The sequence below is a fragment of the Stegodyphus dumicola genome, chromosome 1 (genome assembly GCF_044657685.1).
Source record: "Stegodyphus dumicola isolate Sdum_Otavi_A_Nest chromosome 1, ASM4465768v1".
Lineage (NCBI taxonomy): Eukaryota > Metazoa > Arthropoda > Arachnida > Araneae > Eresidae > Stegodyphus > Stegodyphus dumicola.
The window spans coordinates 136805634-136824751 of NC_140768.1; the positions used below are offsets into that span (position 1 = coordinate 136805634).

The 19118-nt window shown below is 33.1% G+C and overlaps 1 protein-coding gene across 4 annotated transcripts in view; it reads left to right on the top strand.

Annotated features, from left to right (window-relative positions):
• Positions 1-19118, top strand: part of TBC1d7 (TBC1 domain family member 7) — a 60104-nt gene that overhangs the window by 15714 nt on the left and 25272 nt on the right. For all 4 annotated transcript variants that reach the window (XR_015042302.1, XR_015042298.1, XM_085821195.1 and 1 more), the window contains exon 2: positions 9011-9195. Coding sequence is in view for 2 of the 4 variants with exons in the window: in XM_085821195.1 (XP_085677321.1) it covers positions 9011-9195 (185 nt within the window). In the remaining 2 variants the exon portion in view is untranslated. The remainder of the gene's footprint in view (positions 1-9010; positions 9196-19118) is intronic.

The following is a 19118-nucleotide window of genomic DNA, read 5'->3' on the forward strand; positions in this document are numbered from 1 at the left end:
TGCAGAAATTACAAAATTAAAAATATGAAACCGTAATTTATGAAATATAGAACAATTATGATCTAAAGGATATCAAAATTTACATAAAGGAAAAGCTTAATATTTATTTGTTTACTTTATTAAACATTTCTGTCAATGTAAGTTGTTTAAGTTGCTTTGTTTCATGTGATAATACTTTCTCTTTAATTCTATTAAACGGACATAATTTCTTGTTTAGTTACAAAGTTCCGCTGTTCAAGTCCTATAATTGCTGTGTTGAGAATACCGACTAATTTGTCAATCGAAATTTTTTCGTTTTCAAAAGCTCTCTGTCACTTTCTTAACTATCGAAAACGAATTATAATGACGATGAACTTGATTTAAATCATATCAAAGACAGAGTACATCGAGATGAAATACTACATTTAGTAAGGAATTATAAGCCAAATAAAATAAAATCATCTGCCCTGAAGATAAGGATAGTGCTGACAGATGAACTTCCAATTAATTGCACGCCGCCACGTTCTCCCCCCCCCCCTCTGCCGCAGAGCAGCGCGAAATTCATAAACAGATTTCGGAATGTTTAAGAAACAAAGGATATGCCTTTATCCATTTTTTGCAGCAATTCCACTTTTTGTTTAATGGACTTCGAAACGTACTTTCTCTTTGTAATTACTTTACATATTAGTAAATATATATTTTTAATTTCCTTTACATATTAGTAAACATATATCGGAAATTCTATTTGACATAATCGAAAGTTCAAGCTTACTTTTATAAAATTACTCTAACAGTCTGCAAAAAATAATAAGCCGGATCCAATTCGAAGATTAAGGAACAACGCAATCTGCAACATTAACTGAATTAGATAATTTTAGCTTAGATTATACCGTCCATTATATGCATGCGTAAGCGTATTATGCACATGCACATTCGCAGCTGTAAAGGTCTTATGCGCACATGTAAACGCCTAAGCAACGCATGCGCAGAAAGCTTGTACCTTTCAGGTCCGGATTATAGATCATTCCGGATTATGGGTGTCCGAATTAACGACTTTTGACTGTAGTTCAATAACTTGAATTATGCATTATAATGTGAATTTAAGTCAATCTGGATTTTTTTAAATAGTATGACCACATGATGCAATAATTTTAGATTGACAGCTATGCTATATGATTCAATAAGTCAGGTGTAATGTATTTTGCAGTAATTTACAAAACAGACAATCTTCTTAGTAGAACATAAATTTTATTTCTAGTCTCGGTGATAGACAAATTTTATACAATTCTTAAGTGGCAAAATTTTCATACTACTCCTAGCTGTTAAAATCTTCAGAATCTCATCTTTTTTTAAAACAATATCTCACGTTGCTGAGTAACGGTTTAATACAAATAATATGGCGTTGCCACTTCAACAGTAATTATATTTATTTATTAAATAACAAGATATTACAACCTCTCCCCCTCCAGATAACTTTTTTTTTTTTTTTTTTTTTTTTTTAGTCCAAAGGGATTTGAATCCCGAAGGACTATTAGTTTCGTTTTGGCATTTTGCGTCCGGACTCATAAATGTCGGTTCACTTTTCAAACTGTTGCCACAAAATGTTAGAGTCCTGCATTATATTTGAAGAAATTAAATAATGAAAAATCTGCATAAATGTATGTATATTTCTCGTATTGTGATAAAACAACGGTACATAGAGTCATCGAATTTTGAATAACGTAATCCTCCAACGAATATGAGCATGTGGAAGACCAAATTTGAAATTTGTTTTATGATCGATTTCCTATTTTTTAAAACTTTGACGAATTTTTGATTAACAAACTCAAGGATTTCAAAGCGAGCAATGGCAACGTTGTGCAGAAAAAACATTTTTATCTCCAGCGCGTGAGTCTCTGTATCGGAAATTCTAAAGATATGCTCGTTTTAAAACTATTTTGCGATATTGCTGTTGCACTGGATCTTATGGTTTAAGTGCGAGGAACATGATATTTAATAAAGAAAGGTAACACACAAAATGTTAAAAAACGCCCCTTTGGACGTAATTTAAAATCTGAAATGTTTCAGATTTTTTTTTTTTTTCTTTAAAACAACAATATTATCACAATACAGAATTGAAATACAAGATATAACATAATAACATACACTGAGGAAGAGAGGAAGGAACAAAATATTTTTTTACCTGTATAGAGAAACAAATTATTTAATCAGGCCAGGGAATACAACTTAATGAGTCTACATTTTTATGGTTTATACCACTTCGATGAACGATCGTGTAATTGTAGGGTTGTAGTACTAGTGCCTATCTCATAAGTCGTGGATTTAGACTCACATTATTTTTGAGCCAAACTAAGGGATTATGATCGGTCATGATGAGGAATTTAGTATGCCCGTCTAAATAACATTGAAGTTTCTTTACAGCAAATATTATGGCGGCCCATTCCTTTTCTATGGTAGAGTACTTTTTTTCAGTTTCTGTAAACTTCTTACTGAGGTATAATACGGGATGTTCATTGTCTCGTTCATCGTTTTGAGCTAAAATGACACCCATACCAGAGTTTGAAGCATCAGTTTGCAAAATAAACTCCTTATTGAAATCAGGTGCATGTAGTATAGGCCTTTGAGACAGTTTCTCCTTTAGTTCTTCAAGTGCTTTTGTGCACTCTTCTGTCCAATTTATTTTCCCTTTCTTTAAGTTTCCTTTCAAAGTTTCTGTTAAAGGTGCTGCGATAGGTGAGAACATGGGAATGTAATGATTATAATATCCCACTAATCCTAAAAATGCTCTGACTTGACTTTTTGTGGATGGCACTGGAAAATCAAGAATAGTTTTACTTTCACTTCACTTGGCATTCTTATACCACAACCTACAATATGTCCTAGATATTTTACTCTATCTTGAGCAAATTTACATTTTATTTGTTTAATAGTTAAACCAGCGTCCTTTATTTTGGATAAAATGGCTTTCAGGTGACTTGGATGTTCTTCCCAAGTGTTTGAAAAGATTGCCACGTCATCTAAATATGGAACAGCAAAGTTTACACAACCGTGAAGGATTTCGGCCATCATTTTACTAAATGAAAATAGTGCATTTTCAAGTCCGAAAGGCATCCGTAGAGGTCTAAATGTGCCAAAACTTGTAACAAAAGTGGCTAATCTTTGAGCATTAGGTGTTAAAGGTATTTGCCAGTATCCCTTTGTTAAATCCAAAAGAGTTATATATTTTGCGCCTGCTACCGTTTCTACTCGTTGTTCGATGTTAGGCAAGGGGAAGAATTGTGTTTCAGTCAATTTATTCAATTTTCTATAGTCGATACAAGGTCTTGGATCCCTCCCTGCTACTTCTACTAAAATCTGTATCTGAATCTCCTATTTCAATTATTTTATGCTGAAGCATTTTATCGATTTCTGTTTTTAATATATCCGTTTGTTTAGGAGACATTCGGTATGGTTTACAGTGGATTGGGATGTTTTCTGTCAATTGAATATCATGCGTTATTAAATGAGTTTTTCCAGGTTTATTAGAAAAGATTTTTGAAAACTTCAGCAGCATATCATGCAATTCTTGAATCTGTTGTTCACTTAGCTTATCACTTAAGGAACTGTTTTCTTTAATGTCCTCAAAATCGAACAGTGTTGGTTCAGAGTCAATTGTTGGGAAATTTTCCTCCATATCATCAATTGCAGATTGATCTTCTGTAATCATAAGGTTAACCGATTCTGCTGGTCTATGATAAGGTTTTAGCATGTTAACATGGTAGACTTGGTTTAAGTCATTTTTTCCTTCGAAACACACAACATAATTAGTTTCGGATAATTTCTTCTCAACCTTCCCAGGACCTTTCCATTCAACTGCTAGTCTGTTTGGTTTATTCGTTGATACAACTAATACTAAATCCCCTTCAGAGAATTCTCTTTTGATAGCTTTACGATCGTACCACACTTTTCTTTTGGTTTGCATTTCCAGCATTTTATCTGTAGCCAGCTCTTTGCATCTTTTTAACCGATTTATCAATTGAAAAACGTATTCAACAACATTATTTCATTCGTCTTCAGGATTCATCCATTGTTCATATAATAATGTTATAGGTGTTCTAAGATTTCGACCATATACTAATTCTGCAGCTGTAAATCCTGTACTCTCGTGCGTTATTGTTCTTAAAGCAAATAGATCTGCGGGAACTTGCTTCTCCCACTCAGGGGCTGCTTCGATACATAAAACTTTTAAAATTCGTTTGATTGTTCGGTGAAATCTTTCAGCAGGGTTGCTCTGTGGATGGTGTACTGAGCTTCTAGTTACTTTTATTCCAAATTTTTCTACAAATTCAATGGCTAGATTGCTCATAAAGGAGGTACCTTGATCAGTTTGTATTTCTTTCGGGAAACCCATTCTACTAAATATTTGTAACATGGCTTCAATTACTAACGTTGTGCCAATATTAGGAACAGATACAGCATCCGGATATTTTGAAGCTAAACAAATAGCTGTGATTAATCTATTGCCATTCGGTGTTATTGGTAAAGGACCGCATGCGTCAAAGTTAATTTTTGAAAATACTTCTGCAATAATTGGTACTAAAGTCAAAGGTGCTTTGGCTTTATCATTAGATTTTCCCACTATTTGACATGGATCGCAAGTTTTAACACACTCTTCTATTTCTTTATAGCAATTAGGCCAGTAAAAGTATCTTGTTAATCTATCTTTAGTTTTGACGACGCCTAAATGTCCAGATGTACTATAATGACATAATGATTTTATTTGATCCCTATATTTTTCAGGATTAACGATTAATTCCCTTTCATTTCCATTTTTATCTATTTTCCTTTTCACCAACAATCCGTTTTCTTTTACTTTAAAATCATTTGTCTTGCTGGAATTTTCAAGCTTCGTTAAGCAATGACGCTAGATCTCTGCTTTGATGCTGAGATTCAATTAATTCCTTTGAATTAACATTAATCACTTTCTTAAGTTCCTTGTCTTCCTCATCAGCTTGAGGTAAAATATCTTCGTCAGTTTCAATAAACTTCAGTTCTTCTAGTTTCTCCATTTCAATTTCTCTGCTTCGATCATCTTCATGAGATCTTTTTACTTGAGGTCGTGTCAAAACCGAATTTATGTTTTCTAAATTTAAGAATGATTTATTTTTGAACAATTGTGCAGTTTTGTTACCCAGTGCATATCTTCCGGAATCATTTGTAACAACAGCTGCCTTTGTCTTTATATGACCAAGTTCGCAATTAATTTCAACTTCCGCTAACGGTAGACACACTAAACGGTCATTTTAAAGATATTGTACCCAGGCATGTTCTCCAGTCATTTTTATGTTATTAATGCATTTTCGAGAAATAACATCAACAGTGGCTCCTGTGTCTCGAAGAATAGGCATTTCATACCCATTCACTAAACCGTTAATTGTATACGTCTCTAACAAATCATCATTCAAAGATACGCAATTTATCTTTTTCATTTGGTTTTAAGCGGGGACACTGAGGCTTAAAATGTTCATATGATCCACACTCGAAACAACGTGGTCGATATCTTTTGTCATATAAATTTTCTTGGTTTTTGTTTTGGAACTGATTCCTTTGCTGATGATCTTTCTTGTATTTCGAATCATCCCATCTATCAGAATGCTTAAAATGAGGCGGATGCTCTATTTTTTTCACAAAATTATCATAACGCGGTTTAAATGATCCTTTGTTAATTTTCTCAGTCTGATTGGCAGAAAATTTCGGTTTTATTGTTTTTCTCACATCTTTAAAATCTTCAATTTTTTTAACCATTTCAGTAGGTGAAATGATGGTTGTCCATTGATCCATAAAATGTTCTTTGAAATCGGGAGAGGTACGCTTTTTTATTTGATCAACCAGCATGATATCTTTTAGTTGTTCAAAAGTTTTAATGTTTAATCCGTTAAGCCATCCTTCTAAATAATTCTTTAATTCAGAGTAGAAATCATACCAAGTACTTTCAGTAGATTTTTGGTGTTTATTAAATAGTTGTCGAAATTTTTCCGCACTTAATTTAAATCGTTGTAACAGTAAAGTTTTTACATATTCATACTTTTTCGCGTCCTCTTCTGGTTCTCTAGCAATAAGCTGAACAATGTCGGGAGGCAGCAATGAAATAAGTTGAGTCACTTGATTTTCAGCATGTATATTCATTATTTTAGCTTGACGCTCAAATAACACCAGAAATAAACTTATTTCATCTTCTTTAGGGTTGAAACGTGGCATGACATCGTGAATTCTGATTTTTAAAGGCTGCTCAAGTAACTGCGTAGTTTCTACCGGCTGTGCTGTGGCAGTCATTGCTTCCAGCTGAAGTTTCTGTAGCTCAAAGGCTCTAATTTGCTCTTCTCTTTCAAGCTCTTCTTTTCTTTCTTCTCTTTCGCGTTCTTCTCTTCTTTCTCTTTCGCATTCCTTTTCTCTTTCTTCCCTTTTGTGTTCTTCTCTTCTTTCTCTTCCGCGTTCTTTTTCTCTTTCTTCTCTTTTGCATTCTTCTTTTCTTTCTCTTTCTTCTCTTTCGCATTCTTCTTTTCTTTCCCTTTCTTCTCTAATTGCAGCCAGTATTTCTCGAGTAAATTCCTCATCATAATCGGGACTTTCAGTAATCAGTTTATGCAATTGAGCAATCTTAAATTCACGGTTAAACCTAACTCTTCTGCTAGTACTTTTAAATCCTGTTTCTTACTCCTACCTAAGAATGACATGTTGACACAAGTTACCTTTAATAGGCTTCGTTTTGAAATACAATCTAAAAGCTCGTACTTTTATTAAAAATATATAATTTTTGGAGAGACTTAATTTCTCAAATACGAAATTCACACCAACCAATAGGAGAGATTTATTTAAACAACTTTGCCAGGTTGGCACAAAATACTATAATACTACGTCGGGTTGACTTTTTAACTCACTATTCACAAGCCTCGTTAGCTATAACTATATAAACACCTTTGCCAGTTTGGCAATTACCCACATCAGTTTGACAATTTTACTATCTATCTCCACAGCTCGTTGGTGATAACAAAAACAATTTTTGCCAGTTTGGCAATTCAACTTTTAGAATATTCAATCTGTAATACGTCGGGAAGACGTTACTATCTACCACACGCCTTGATGGCGAGAACTAAGAAAAAAACCTTTTGCCAATTCTGCAGTGTAATCAAATCACACTACGTCAGTTTGACATTGCTACTTATTTTCCACGCGCCTGCTTGGCAACAAATTCAAAATTCAGCTAGCAGCTCTCTTTATATATATATATATATATATATATAAACGTAGGGATGGCTTACACATATCAATTATCAACATAAAAATTCAATACAAATAAAAGTAAAGCATAAATAATAATTTTAAAATACTTCTTTACCACAAATATCAATTATAAATTTAAGCTGAATATTTTTAGTGTCAGTTATTTTAAACAAAATATTACACATTAAACTATAATTCTGAAACAAAGTATTAAAATTCAATAAAAGCTTTTTTAAGAAAACCAAAAGTTAATCTTATCTTCAGAGATCAGCAGTATCCTGTTTTGACAGACTTTTGCTCGGACGCAAGTTATAGAAGCACTGAAGATAACCTTTGAATGATCCGCTTCAAATCTGGCTTTAAAACGGCAGACTTCTTACATCCATTTCTCCTTGAAATAAACAAACTTGGTAATTGGTATTAGCAAACTTGTTCTAAAAAATTCAGTAAATTTCTGGGATTAGGAGACCAGCACCATCGAAATTGATAATTGCACTTCTAATTTCCAGGATCTCGGTGGAACCTTCAATTAATTAAGACTGTAATGTATTTTGCAGTAATTTACAAACCAGACAATCTTCTTAGTAGAACATAAATTTTATTTATAGTCTCGGTGATAGACAAATCTTATACAATTCTTAAGTGGCAAAATTTTCATACTACTCCTAGCTGTTAAAATCTTCAGAATCTCATCTTTTTTTAAAACAATATCTCACACTGCTGAGTAACGGTTTAATACAAATATGGCGTTGCCACTTCAACAATAATTATATTTATTTATTAAATAACAAGATATTACACTGGTTTAGAAATTGCTGGCAAAAGGCACATGAAAATAGTTCTCAGTCAGCTTAAATAGTTCCTAGCTTTTATCTTAATATCAATAAAACATTGAATATATTAATTGTTTTTTGTTTCCTTAAATTAAATACCGTTATAGTTTTGGGCATGTTTTCCATATTGGCAAAAAGAATGTCAACATGAAGAGAAAATGTCAGTGGTACAAAAATTAGAATATAGTATACTTTTTCTCTAAGAAGGTTTTCTCCTGACATTATGCACAGGTTTCTTCGGGGAAAATGCAGAAATGCCAACTACTTGGCACGTTTTTAAGAATTGCACATTCCATATACACATTTACCTATTTTCACTTTAAAAAACATCAGAAAATTATACCAATTCGGCATTGTGCACTCCCTTGACTTTTTGTACATGTACACATTGATGTATTTTCACTTAAAAAGTCAAAGGAAATTGACAAAAATCCAATTATTCGTACTCTTGTAAAAAAGTGGCAAATAAGTGGGCAATTCTGCACTTCACCTGTTTCTTCTTTACTATTTTATTTCTTCATAATTTACATATAGAAAAATCCACAATATCTATGAAACCAGCCAGTTCCCTGGGTTTCTAACCTAGGTTAAAGTAAAAATGCCTGTTAATCTTAATAATTGAGCCACTGATTAATGTGATAACTGTGTGTACCACTGCCATACGTAGTACATATAACTCAATATATAACATCTGCATAACTGAAATTATTTCCTGTAGTTTCTATTGAAACTAATATGTATGTATTCCCATAATTTTTATTACGTGGAAACATTTATTTCAATTTAAGTTATTTTATCAAATTTGAAATGGAGAAAACCATCAAGTAATTTGAAGCACTGAGAGAAAACTCGCTGTATTTTTTTCCTTTCATTTGAATAAATTCAATTAGTTGTTTGTAAAAAATATATGTAATTTTATTTCTTTTTATTTTTTAAAGATGTAATTTCTGTGAATGCAGCAACCCATGATTCCATCATGAAGACTCGACAACTACATTATATACACCTGAAGCATTCTCTAGAAATTATGCATAAAATAAATGAAGATACTCCTATGTCTGTAGTTCATACTCTGATGTTTTTGATGACGAAAGATATACTTCTGTTTAATGAAAAAGAACAGGTGAACAGTTATAACATTATTAAGAAATGTACTGTCTGTGTAAAGCAAGCAGTTAATTCCTAATCTCTTGTAACTCAGTAATAAAGAGAGTCTCTGGTAACTCAGCAGTTAGTACCATCAAAGATATTTTAATGTTAAAATGTAACATTAAGACATCTTTAATGTCCATTCATAAAGATTTAACCAGGCATTCTGTAAACATTCATGAAAAAATCAAAATTTTGCTCCCAAAACACATTCTTTGCTTAAGAATAAAATGGCTTTATTTTCATGTCAGCAAAATTGTAAGAATTTCTGTAGAAATATAGTCCTTAGCTTCTTTCAGTGGCTGTATTTCACATATGGCCATAGACTGCTGTTTGTGTTTTGTACCACACATGACACACTGTGGTTACGGGAGTATGTCTGCTGCATAACTTGATTTTTTTTTTTTTTTGGGCCTTCAAAATCTTAGTGTGTAATATTTTAATTGATTAAATGATTAATTTAATAAATGAAAGTTAAAATTTTATCATGTAAATATTATGCATGATTTATAAATTTATAATGTGCTAGAATTATATTTAAATTTATACATTTGTTAAAAGTTGCTCAAAACTTGTACTTTATTTGGCAAAAGGCACAAAAAAGAAAAAAAAATGGGGAACAGTTCTATATGTCTCCTTCTACTGGGCGGATTGACGAAATTTAAATTGCATTTTTCATATCTCCAAAACACGACTTAGGATATGTATTAAATTTATTATTATGTACAGCATTATTCTAATGCAGTCAAAAGTCTTTAATCCAGACGTCCATAATCCGGAATGATCTCTAATCCGGACCTCAAAGCTACTATCTTTCTGCGCATGCGTAAACGTATAATGCGTCTATGCACGCGAATAATACGTTTACCCATGCACGTTTAATGTATAACAGACAGTATAAGCTGAGCTAAAATTATCTCATTATCTATTTCAGTTAATGTTGCAGATTGCGTTGTTCCTTAATCTTCTAATCGGACCTGGCTTATTATTTTTTGCAGACTGTTAGAGCAATTTTATAAAAGTAAGTTTGAACTTTCTATTATTTCAAAAAGAATTTCCGATTCTGCAGCTGCCAAAGCATCTACAAAGCGAAAGCATGTTTCGATGTCCATCAAACAAAAAGTGGAATTGCTGAAAAAAATCGATAAAGGCATATCTTTTGTTTCTCTAACCATTCCGAAATGTGTTTACCAATGTCACGCTGCTCTGCGGGGTGGGGGGCGTCGCGGCGCGCAATGAACTGGAAGTTGATCTGTCAGCACCAGGGATAAATAGAAGGGCTAGGTCATTCCTTTGTTCGACTCCTCGCCGACGCGAGTCTCATAGGGGGGGGGGGAACCGGGAGTAATCTGACGTATCTCTGTTGCACCTGCTCTGATTTCGCGCCTTTAAAACTGTAGTTTCATTCAGTTGCGAGACGATTTTTTGGAGATCGCATATCCCAAATTCATTTTAATCATACATATTTGTTTTCTAATAATGCAAATATTTAAAATAATTTGTGTATATATAGTTTTAGTCAGTTTTCCTTTTAAATTCTATATTTAAAGTATCCTTTATGTAATATGGCTTCTTGTGCTGTAGCAACGTCCCGTAACACTTATAGAAATACGAAAGGAAGAGATATTGTATTTCATGCTTTCCCCAAGGACAATTTGCTTTTGACGAAAGAATGGATACATAAATGTCGAAGACAGGATTCTATTAATGTGAAAAAAGCAAGAATTTGCAGCGAACATTTTCTGTGCAGTGATTATGAAGATAACATGAGAAATCGCTTGCTTGGATTGCCGCAAAAGAAACTGTTGAAATGCAATGCTGTGCCGAAAGTAAATTTATCATGTGCAGTAAACAAAATAACACCAAGAAATCGGAGACATTTGAAAAAACTAATGCAGAGTGCTTTTGAAAGACTACAGGAATTAAGCCCAAAGAAAATTTATTTTGAGGCCGAGAACGAAATTGAAGCTGACAATAATAAATCAAATGTGAATGATTTTGAAATAAAACTCACAAGTGACAATGCCCTATGTGACAATATCCCCGAGTGCCCTAAGTGTAAAGATAAACAAGAATGTATTGATAATTTGAAGAACAAAATAATATCCTTAGAAAATTGTAATAAAATATTGACAAATAGAGAAAAGAAAGATTTTAGAATGTTTGCTCAGCGACAAAGAAGGTGGACGACATTTAGAAAGAAATTTGTATCGGAAATTCAGAAATTAAAATCCCAAACAGTGAAATTTAGGAAAAAACAGAACAGATCGGAGAATTTGGAAAAACGTCTAAAGCATATTTTTATAAAGACGCAGATTAACGCATTGCTAGAAAAGAAGGAAAAAATCCGGTGGACTAGTGAAGATATTTCACGTTGCATTGTCATAAGAGCTCTGTCATCTAAAAGCTACGATTTTTGGAAAGAAAAAATGGGAATTCCTTTACCTAGCACTAGCACATTTATATGCGGATATTTAGGACTGCACTAAATTTTCATGTAGTCCAGGAATTCAGAGTGATGTTCTTGCTGTAATGAAGGAAAGATGCCAATATTTGAATTCTGTAGAAAAAATATGCGTTCTCAGTTTCGACGAAATGCACATAGATTCTAAACTCTGCTATGACTCTAAACTGGACCAAAATCGGTCCTTTTCAAAAAGTGCAGTTTGTTTTAATAAGAGGTCTCATTTCGCAGTGGAAACAACCAATATTTTTTGATTTTAACACTCCAATGAAGAAAAAACTTCTTTTTTCACTCATAAGACATATTCAATCATCTAGAGTAGAAATGAAAGCAATAGTGTCTGATTTAGGAGGATCTACTACTTTGTGGAAAGAGTTACAGATTTCGATTAATAGTTCTCATTTTCCAAATCCAGTATTCCAAACGAAAAAAATATGGGTTTTTGCAGATTTAGCGCACTGCCTCAAATTACTGAGTGTTGGTGTATTTAATTATGACAAAGCACACTAGGGCTATCTGCCTAAGGGAAGGGATGCCTTCGTGGAGGACTTTCTAAGGGAAACTGGCTCGTATACACGTTACACATGGGGAAAACCACGAAAACGCCCATGCAAACAGCCCGTTCGCGGGATTCGAACCTCGGACCGAACTACCAGTGTTCAGCGACTTTACCGCTCGGCCTCTGGTGGGCTCAAATTACTGAGAAACCACTTTTTAGATAAAGGATTTGTTTTAGAAGATGGAACTGTTTTAAATGTTGATATTATTAAAGAGAATTAAATTGTGTCACAAACTAAAACCAAATTATTTAATGGTCAAGGGAAACGAGAGACAAAAAGTAAGTATATATAATATGTTTTGATTTGAAATATTTCTAGATTGCATTTTAGAAGTTAATAGCGTAAAGCATATTTCAAATGAGAACTAATTCTGTTAAGATATTGTTACAGTTATTTTTATTGTATCCTCTGTTATTATTGATTCGATTTTGTGCTAGCTTAGCATTCTAGATAAAATATATATAAAGTATAATATTAAAGTAATTGGCATAAGAAGACCTGCCCCCTTAACCCTCACTTTTGAAAAATTAAATAATTATTTTAGGTACTGTGAATAAAGTTGTTTTGTCTAAATTAAGATAACAATCTTACATGTATTTATTTAAATGAAATATTGATGTAAGCCTAAGTTACAAAATTATTTTTTAAAAAATATATGTTATTATAATGAATCCGGAGAAAAATATGCTAATGTAAAATTTACAATTAGGCTGAAACTCAAACTTAGATTAGCAGAAATTTTGCCATATATAACCATACACTATTATATGCCATATATAACCATATACTACATTTAAAACTATGCCAATTTAAGGTTATTATTTTGATTAATTTTAAATAGCTGTTATTATAGTTATCTTAGCAGTAGTACAGTTCTCTTAGTTAACATGCAGATAAAGAAATGATTAGAAACAAACAAGCATTTAAAGAAAAAAAAATCCCTGCAAATAAAAAAAGGAACTTTATGCTAAGAGTAGCGCATTTTATCTATTATTTTAAACTTGAGTAAGTACTATTAAATTTTGTAATGTTCAGTGTAAAATGCATACTGCAGTAACATTGTCTCTTCCAAATTATAGCTACCTTTCACACACAGCTCATTTTAAACGCTGATTCTTCAAATTTAAAACGCTAATTTCTATGTTGTCAATTGCATCTCCGCGCTCAGTGCCATCATTGCTACGTCATCACTCCTCACTGCCTGTTTCAGGGGGAAACGCTCTATGAGCTAGCCCTTCTCTTTAGTCCTGTGTCAGCACTATCCTTATTTTCAGGGCAGATGTTTTTATTTTATTCGTCTTATAATTCCTTACTAAATGTAGTATTTCATCTCGATGTACTCCGTCTTTTATATGATTTAAATCAAATTCCTCGTCATTATAAATATCACGAATACACATCAAATCGTTTTCTGGTTGCAACTTTATTAGAAACTCAATACAGTCAAAAGTCTTTAATCCGGACTCGTCGGGACTTCGGCGATTCCGGATTATCGATTTTTCCGGATTATAGATCATCAGTTTAAATCTGGTAAGATGGCATGCAGAAATTATAAAATTAAAAATATGAAACCGTAATTTATAAAATAATGAGCAATTATGATCTAAAGGGTATCAAAATTTACCAGAAAAGAAGCCTAATATTTATTTGTTTACTTTATTAAACATTTCTTTCAACGCGCGGATGCGTAAAGCATACCTCACGCATAGCCAAAATTAGAAAATTGCAACCAGAAAACTATTTGATTTGTATTCGTGATATTTATAATGACGAGGAATTTTATTTAAATCATATCAAAGACGGAGTACATCGAAATTAAATACTACATTTAGTAAAGAATTATAAGCCGAATAATAAATACTACATATAATAAAATAAAAACATCTGCCCTGAAGATAACGATAGTGTTGACAAATCAACTTCCAGTTCATTGCGCGCCGCGACGTCCCCCCCCCCGCGCAGAGCAGCGTGAAATTGATAAACAGATTTCGGAACGGTTAGATAAACAAAGAATATGCCTTTATCCATTTTTTGTAGCAATTCGTTTTTTGTTTGATGGACATCGAAACATACTTTCGTTTTCTAGATCCTTTGGGAGCTCCAGCATCGGATATTCTATTTGACATAATCGAAAGTTCAAGCTTACTTTTAGAAAATTGCTCTTACAGTCTGCAAAAAATAATAAGCCGGATCCAATTCGAAGATTAAAGAACAACGCAATCATCAACATTAACTGAAATAGATAATTAGATAATTTTAGCTTATACCGTCCGTTATATATTAAACGCGCACGCGAAAACGTATTCTGCACTTGCGCAGACGCATATGCGCAGTCGTAAATGTCTTGCGGGCACGAGTAAAACGCCTATGCGCATGCGTCAATGCGGCGCATGCGCAGAAAGATTTTAGCTTTGAGGTCCGGATTATAGATTATTCCGGATTATGGGTGTCCTAATTAACGACTTTTGACTGTATAGCAGAGAGTGGTTACTTGCATGCATGAGAATAAATAATACACAACATACCTGTTGGGAGTTTGGAACACAAGTGAAGTTTTATTGGAGTGCACAGTTATAGAAGAATAAAAAAAACAGTGGCGCCATCTATGGGCCAAGAACATATTTAAAGCTAACCTTTTTTACACTCCCACTTTAGGTTTAAATATCATCCTAATTAAATACATTGAGAAATTACATCAGCACACATACATATAATAAAACATTAAATTACATTGGTCTTCATTTTAAACCCATCATTTTTGCACACATTTCATGTTTTGCACTGTTTACATTTTTTGTCAAAAAGTCTGCAATCATATCATTAGTAGTCTCATATTGTATGTCAATGTGCTGAAGTTTCACAGCTTCTCGCACAAAATGATGTTGTGTATCAATATGCTTTGATCTACCATGATACACACTATTTTTGCTGAGATTAATAGCACTGTTGTTATCGCAGTATAATAATACTGGCTTTGCAGTAATAATCTCAAGTTCTTTAACAATTTTGTTGAGCCATATGGCTTCTTTAGTAGCTGCAGAAAGAGCCATATATTCGGCTTCTGTTGTACTAGTTGCAATGGTTGGTTGACGCTTACTACACCATGACACTGCACCACCTCCGATGAGGAAAACATATCCAGTGGTTGATCGTCGATCCCCAGCATCACCTCCATAGTTTGAGTCGCTGTAACCAAGGACATCAGCACTATAGTGCTTTGAAAAAGACAATGTAGCATCTGTAGTGGCTCGAAGATACCGCATCATGCGCTTGACAGCATTCCAGTGAACCCTTGCCGGATTATTGGAGAACTGGCTAAGGAAATTCACAGCATAAGTTATATCTGGCCGTGTTGCTTGAGCTGCATAAAAAAGACTCCCAATGGCAGCCTGATAAGGAACAGGTAGCTTTTGTTCCTTACTAGTTGGTATCTGCAGTTTAGATAACACTTGATTTTGGTCTAATGGTGTTTTTACACCATGAGATTCATGCATATTATATTTGCAAAGCATATTCTCTACATACTGAGTTTGACTAAGGCTAATGGACCCTTTAGTTCTATCTCGTTCAATTTTAATTCCTAAGCAATAATTTGCTGGTCCCAAGTCTTTCATTTCAAATTTTTCTTTAAGTTGTTGTTTTACCCAATTTTTAAGTTCTATGTTATTACTAAAAATGAGTAAGTCATCAACATAAATAGTAACAAGATCTTTATTTTCATTTATTTTAATATAGACACAACTATCAAAAGAACTTTGCCTCAGTCCCATTTCTATTAAACCCTTTTCTAACAGTTGGTATCATAGTCTACCCACTCTGCTTTAAACCATCTAATGCTTTGTTTAATTTTAGGACCTTTCCCTTTAAGTTTTGCTTGTAAAATTCACTGAAACCGTCTGGAATTTTCATATAAATGTCTTCATTTAGAGTTCCCTGTACAAAAGCCATTACAGCATCCATTTGGTCAATTTCCCAATCATATATAGCTGCATAAGCTAATAAAACTCTTAATGTTACGTATCAGACAACTGGTGCAAATGTTTCAGTATAATCTATTCCCTCAATCTGAGAATAGCCCTTAGCAATTAAACATGTTTTATATCTTTCAATCTTGCCTACTGAATTACATTTAATTTTGAAAACCCATTTACAATCTACAATGTTCTTATCATAAGGTTTATCTATTACTTCCCATGTTTTGTTTTTAATATGGCCTAATATAGTCTCCCATATAGAATCCTTCCAATGGTTTGCATCATTGCCCCTTAATGCTTCATCAATGGTTTTCGGTTCAGAATACACACCATTTGTTGCTGCTGCCATAGCTTTAACAAAGCACATTCGATCTAAATTTGGCATTGGCATTTCTGGCATCCCGTGTGTGTCATAGTCCGTATAACTATTTGGGAATCTTAAGTTTTCTGTTTCTAGTCAATGTAGGTAGCTCATCAACTACACTACTGTTATCATGTCTATCATTTTGAGCAGTATTATGTTCATCGTGATGAGATTTAATACTAGTACTAACTAATTCATGATCAGACTGAGTATTATCATTAACCATCCCTTCCAATTCACCGTTCTGATCATCAGCTGTTGCATTCTCAGTATCTGAAAATGTCGTAATCACGCTCCCACTGAATGAGGATTCATCATAGAATTTTGGCATATTACTTGCCTTTTTGTAGTACATTTCATTTTCCAAAAATTGTACATCTCGTGCATTTATTATTTCATAAGTTTTGGGATCTATTAATCGATAGCCTTTTCTATCCTGACAGTACCCAACAAGCATTAATTCCTTTGCTTTTATATCCCACTTTTTACGTTTTTGTTTTGGAATGTGAGCAAATGCACGACATCCAAATACTCTCAAGTATTCTAAATTTGGCTTATCCCCATACCATTTTTCATAAGGGGTCATACCTGCAACTGCAATAGTTGGAGATATATTTTTACAGTGATTTGCAGTTTGCACTGCTTCAGCCCAATAATTTTGATCAAGTTGAGCATCCACCAACATTGATCGTGCTCGCTCTACAAGAGTTCTGTTACTACGTTCAGCTACACCCATTTGCTCTGGTGTAAATGGAATAGATTTTTGATGCAGAATTCCATTTGATGCTAAATAGTTATCCATCTCATTGTTTACATACTCAGTACCATTATCTGAGTGTAAGATTTTAATTGATTTGCCAGTTTGCCTTTCAACAAATGCTTGAAATATTTTGAATTTTTCAAAAACTTCAGATTTATTTTTCAAAAAATAAACAAAAGTCATTCGCGACAAATCATCAATAAAACTAATAAAGTAGCAAGAACCACCAATTGATGTAACATTCATAGGCCCACACAGGTCACTGTGTACTATGCCTAATAACTCTTTTGCACGCTTAGCTTTTCCCTTGGGAAATGGTTGTCTATGCATTTTGCCTTTAATGCATGACATACAATTTAACAATGTAAAACCTTCGACCATATCTTTTAATCTGGTCATTCCTCCTTCACTTAAATGGCCCACTCTTTTGTGTAATAATTCATTTGAAATATTTTTATCAGTAATTAAAGCCCACTCATTACATAAATCAAGAGAATACAAATTATCTCCCATACCTGTTCCAGTAGCAACTAAATGTTTACCATCATACACAAAACATCTTTCACTTGTAAAAGTACTAACCATTCCAAATACTTTATTTAAATACTTAATGGACAGCAAATTGGCTGTTAACTTCGGAACGTGTAAAACATTACTAAAAGTTACAGACTCCCCTTTTTTATTTCTAGATAAGAGGAAAGTTATTTTACCCTTACCTTCTACTTCTATTACTGAACTTCCTGTTTTTATTTGATGAATACTAGCATCCTGATAATCATCTAATAATTCTTTATGTGGAGTCATGTGGTAAGAAGCACAAGAATCCATATACCAAATATTGGGATGTGGATTAGAATTAGCTACACTAATTTCCACTAAATAAGCTTCTTCCCCTTTGTTATGTTTTAATCCAACATTAGACTTTTTGTTAAACTTGTGTTCATTATATCTATCCTTTTTGAGAGGTGACTTCTGACAATCGGAGCTTTTGTGGCCAAACAAATCGCATTTAAAACATTTTCCTTTAAAGTACCTTTTGCTTCCGATATTTTTATTAACAAATGCGTATTCCTTACTTTCATTGACTAGGGGTTTTGAATCTTCAGCTAACAAGCGATTTTTAACATTGTCAACTGTTATTGCCTCACCACAATTTTTCAAAGCCATTATAAGAGGTTCAAACCTATCAGGTAAATTAGCTAAAATTATTCCTGCAATTAATTCTTCATCAGGTTTAACACCAGTAGATTTTAACTGCTGATAAGATGAAATGACCCTATGTAAATAGTCAGACATATCCTTACAATCAGTATAACGGGTATTCACTAATGTTTTAATTATTGAAACCTTTCTTGTGATTCCCTTATCCTCATATGTTTCAGCTAATACTTTCCAAGCTTCCTTTCCACTTGTTAAATCCCTTATATCATTGAAAATAATTTCACTTACCCCTTCAACTATATTTGACAGAGCTTTGGTATCCTTTACTGGATCTTCTTTTGTACCCTCTACATAAGCCCATAAATCTAATTTAATAAGATGCATTTTCATGGAAAATTTCCAATCCATGTAATTTTCCCTTCCACTCAATTGTTTATGACTAAATGAACCGTCTCCCCCTGGCATTTTTCCTTTTTTAACTTTAATCAACAAGAGACAAAAAAAATTATAATTTGAGATAAATTCAAATAAATTTTCTATTGAATTAATTTTATTCTCAAAGAAACATTTGCCAAAATAAGTAACAGTAAAAAATATTTGTACTAGTTAAGTTT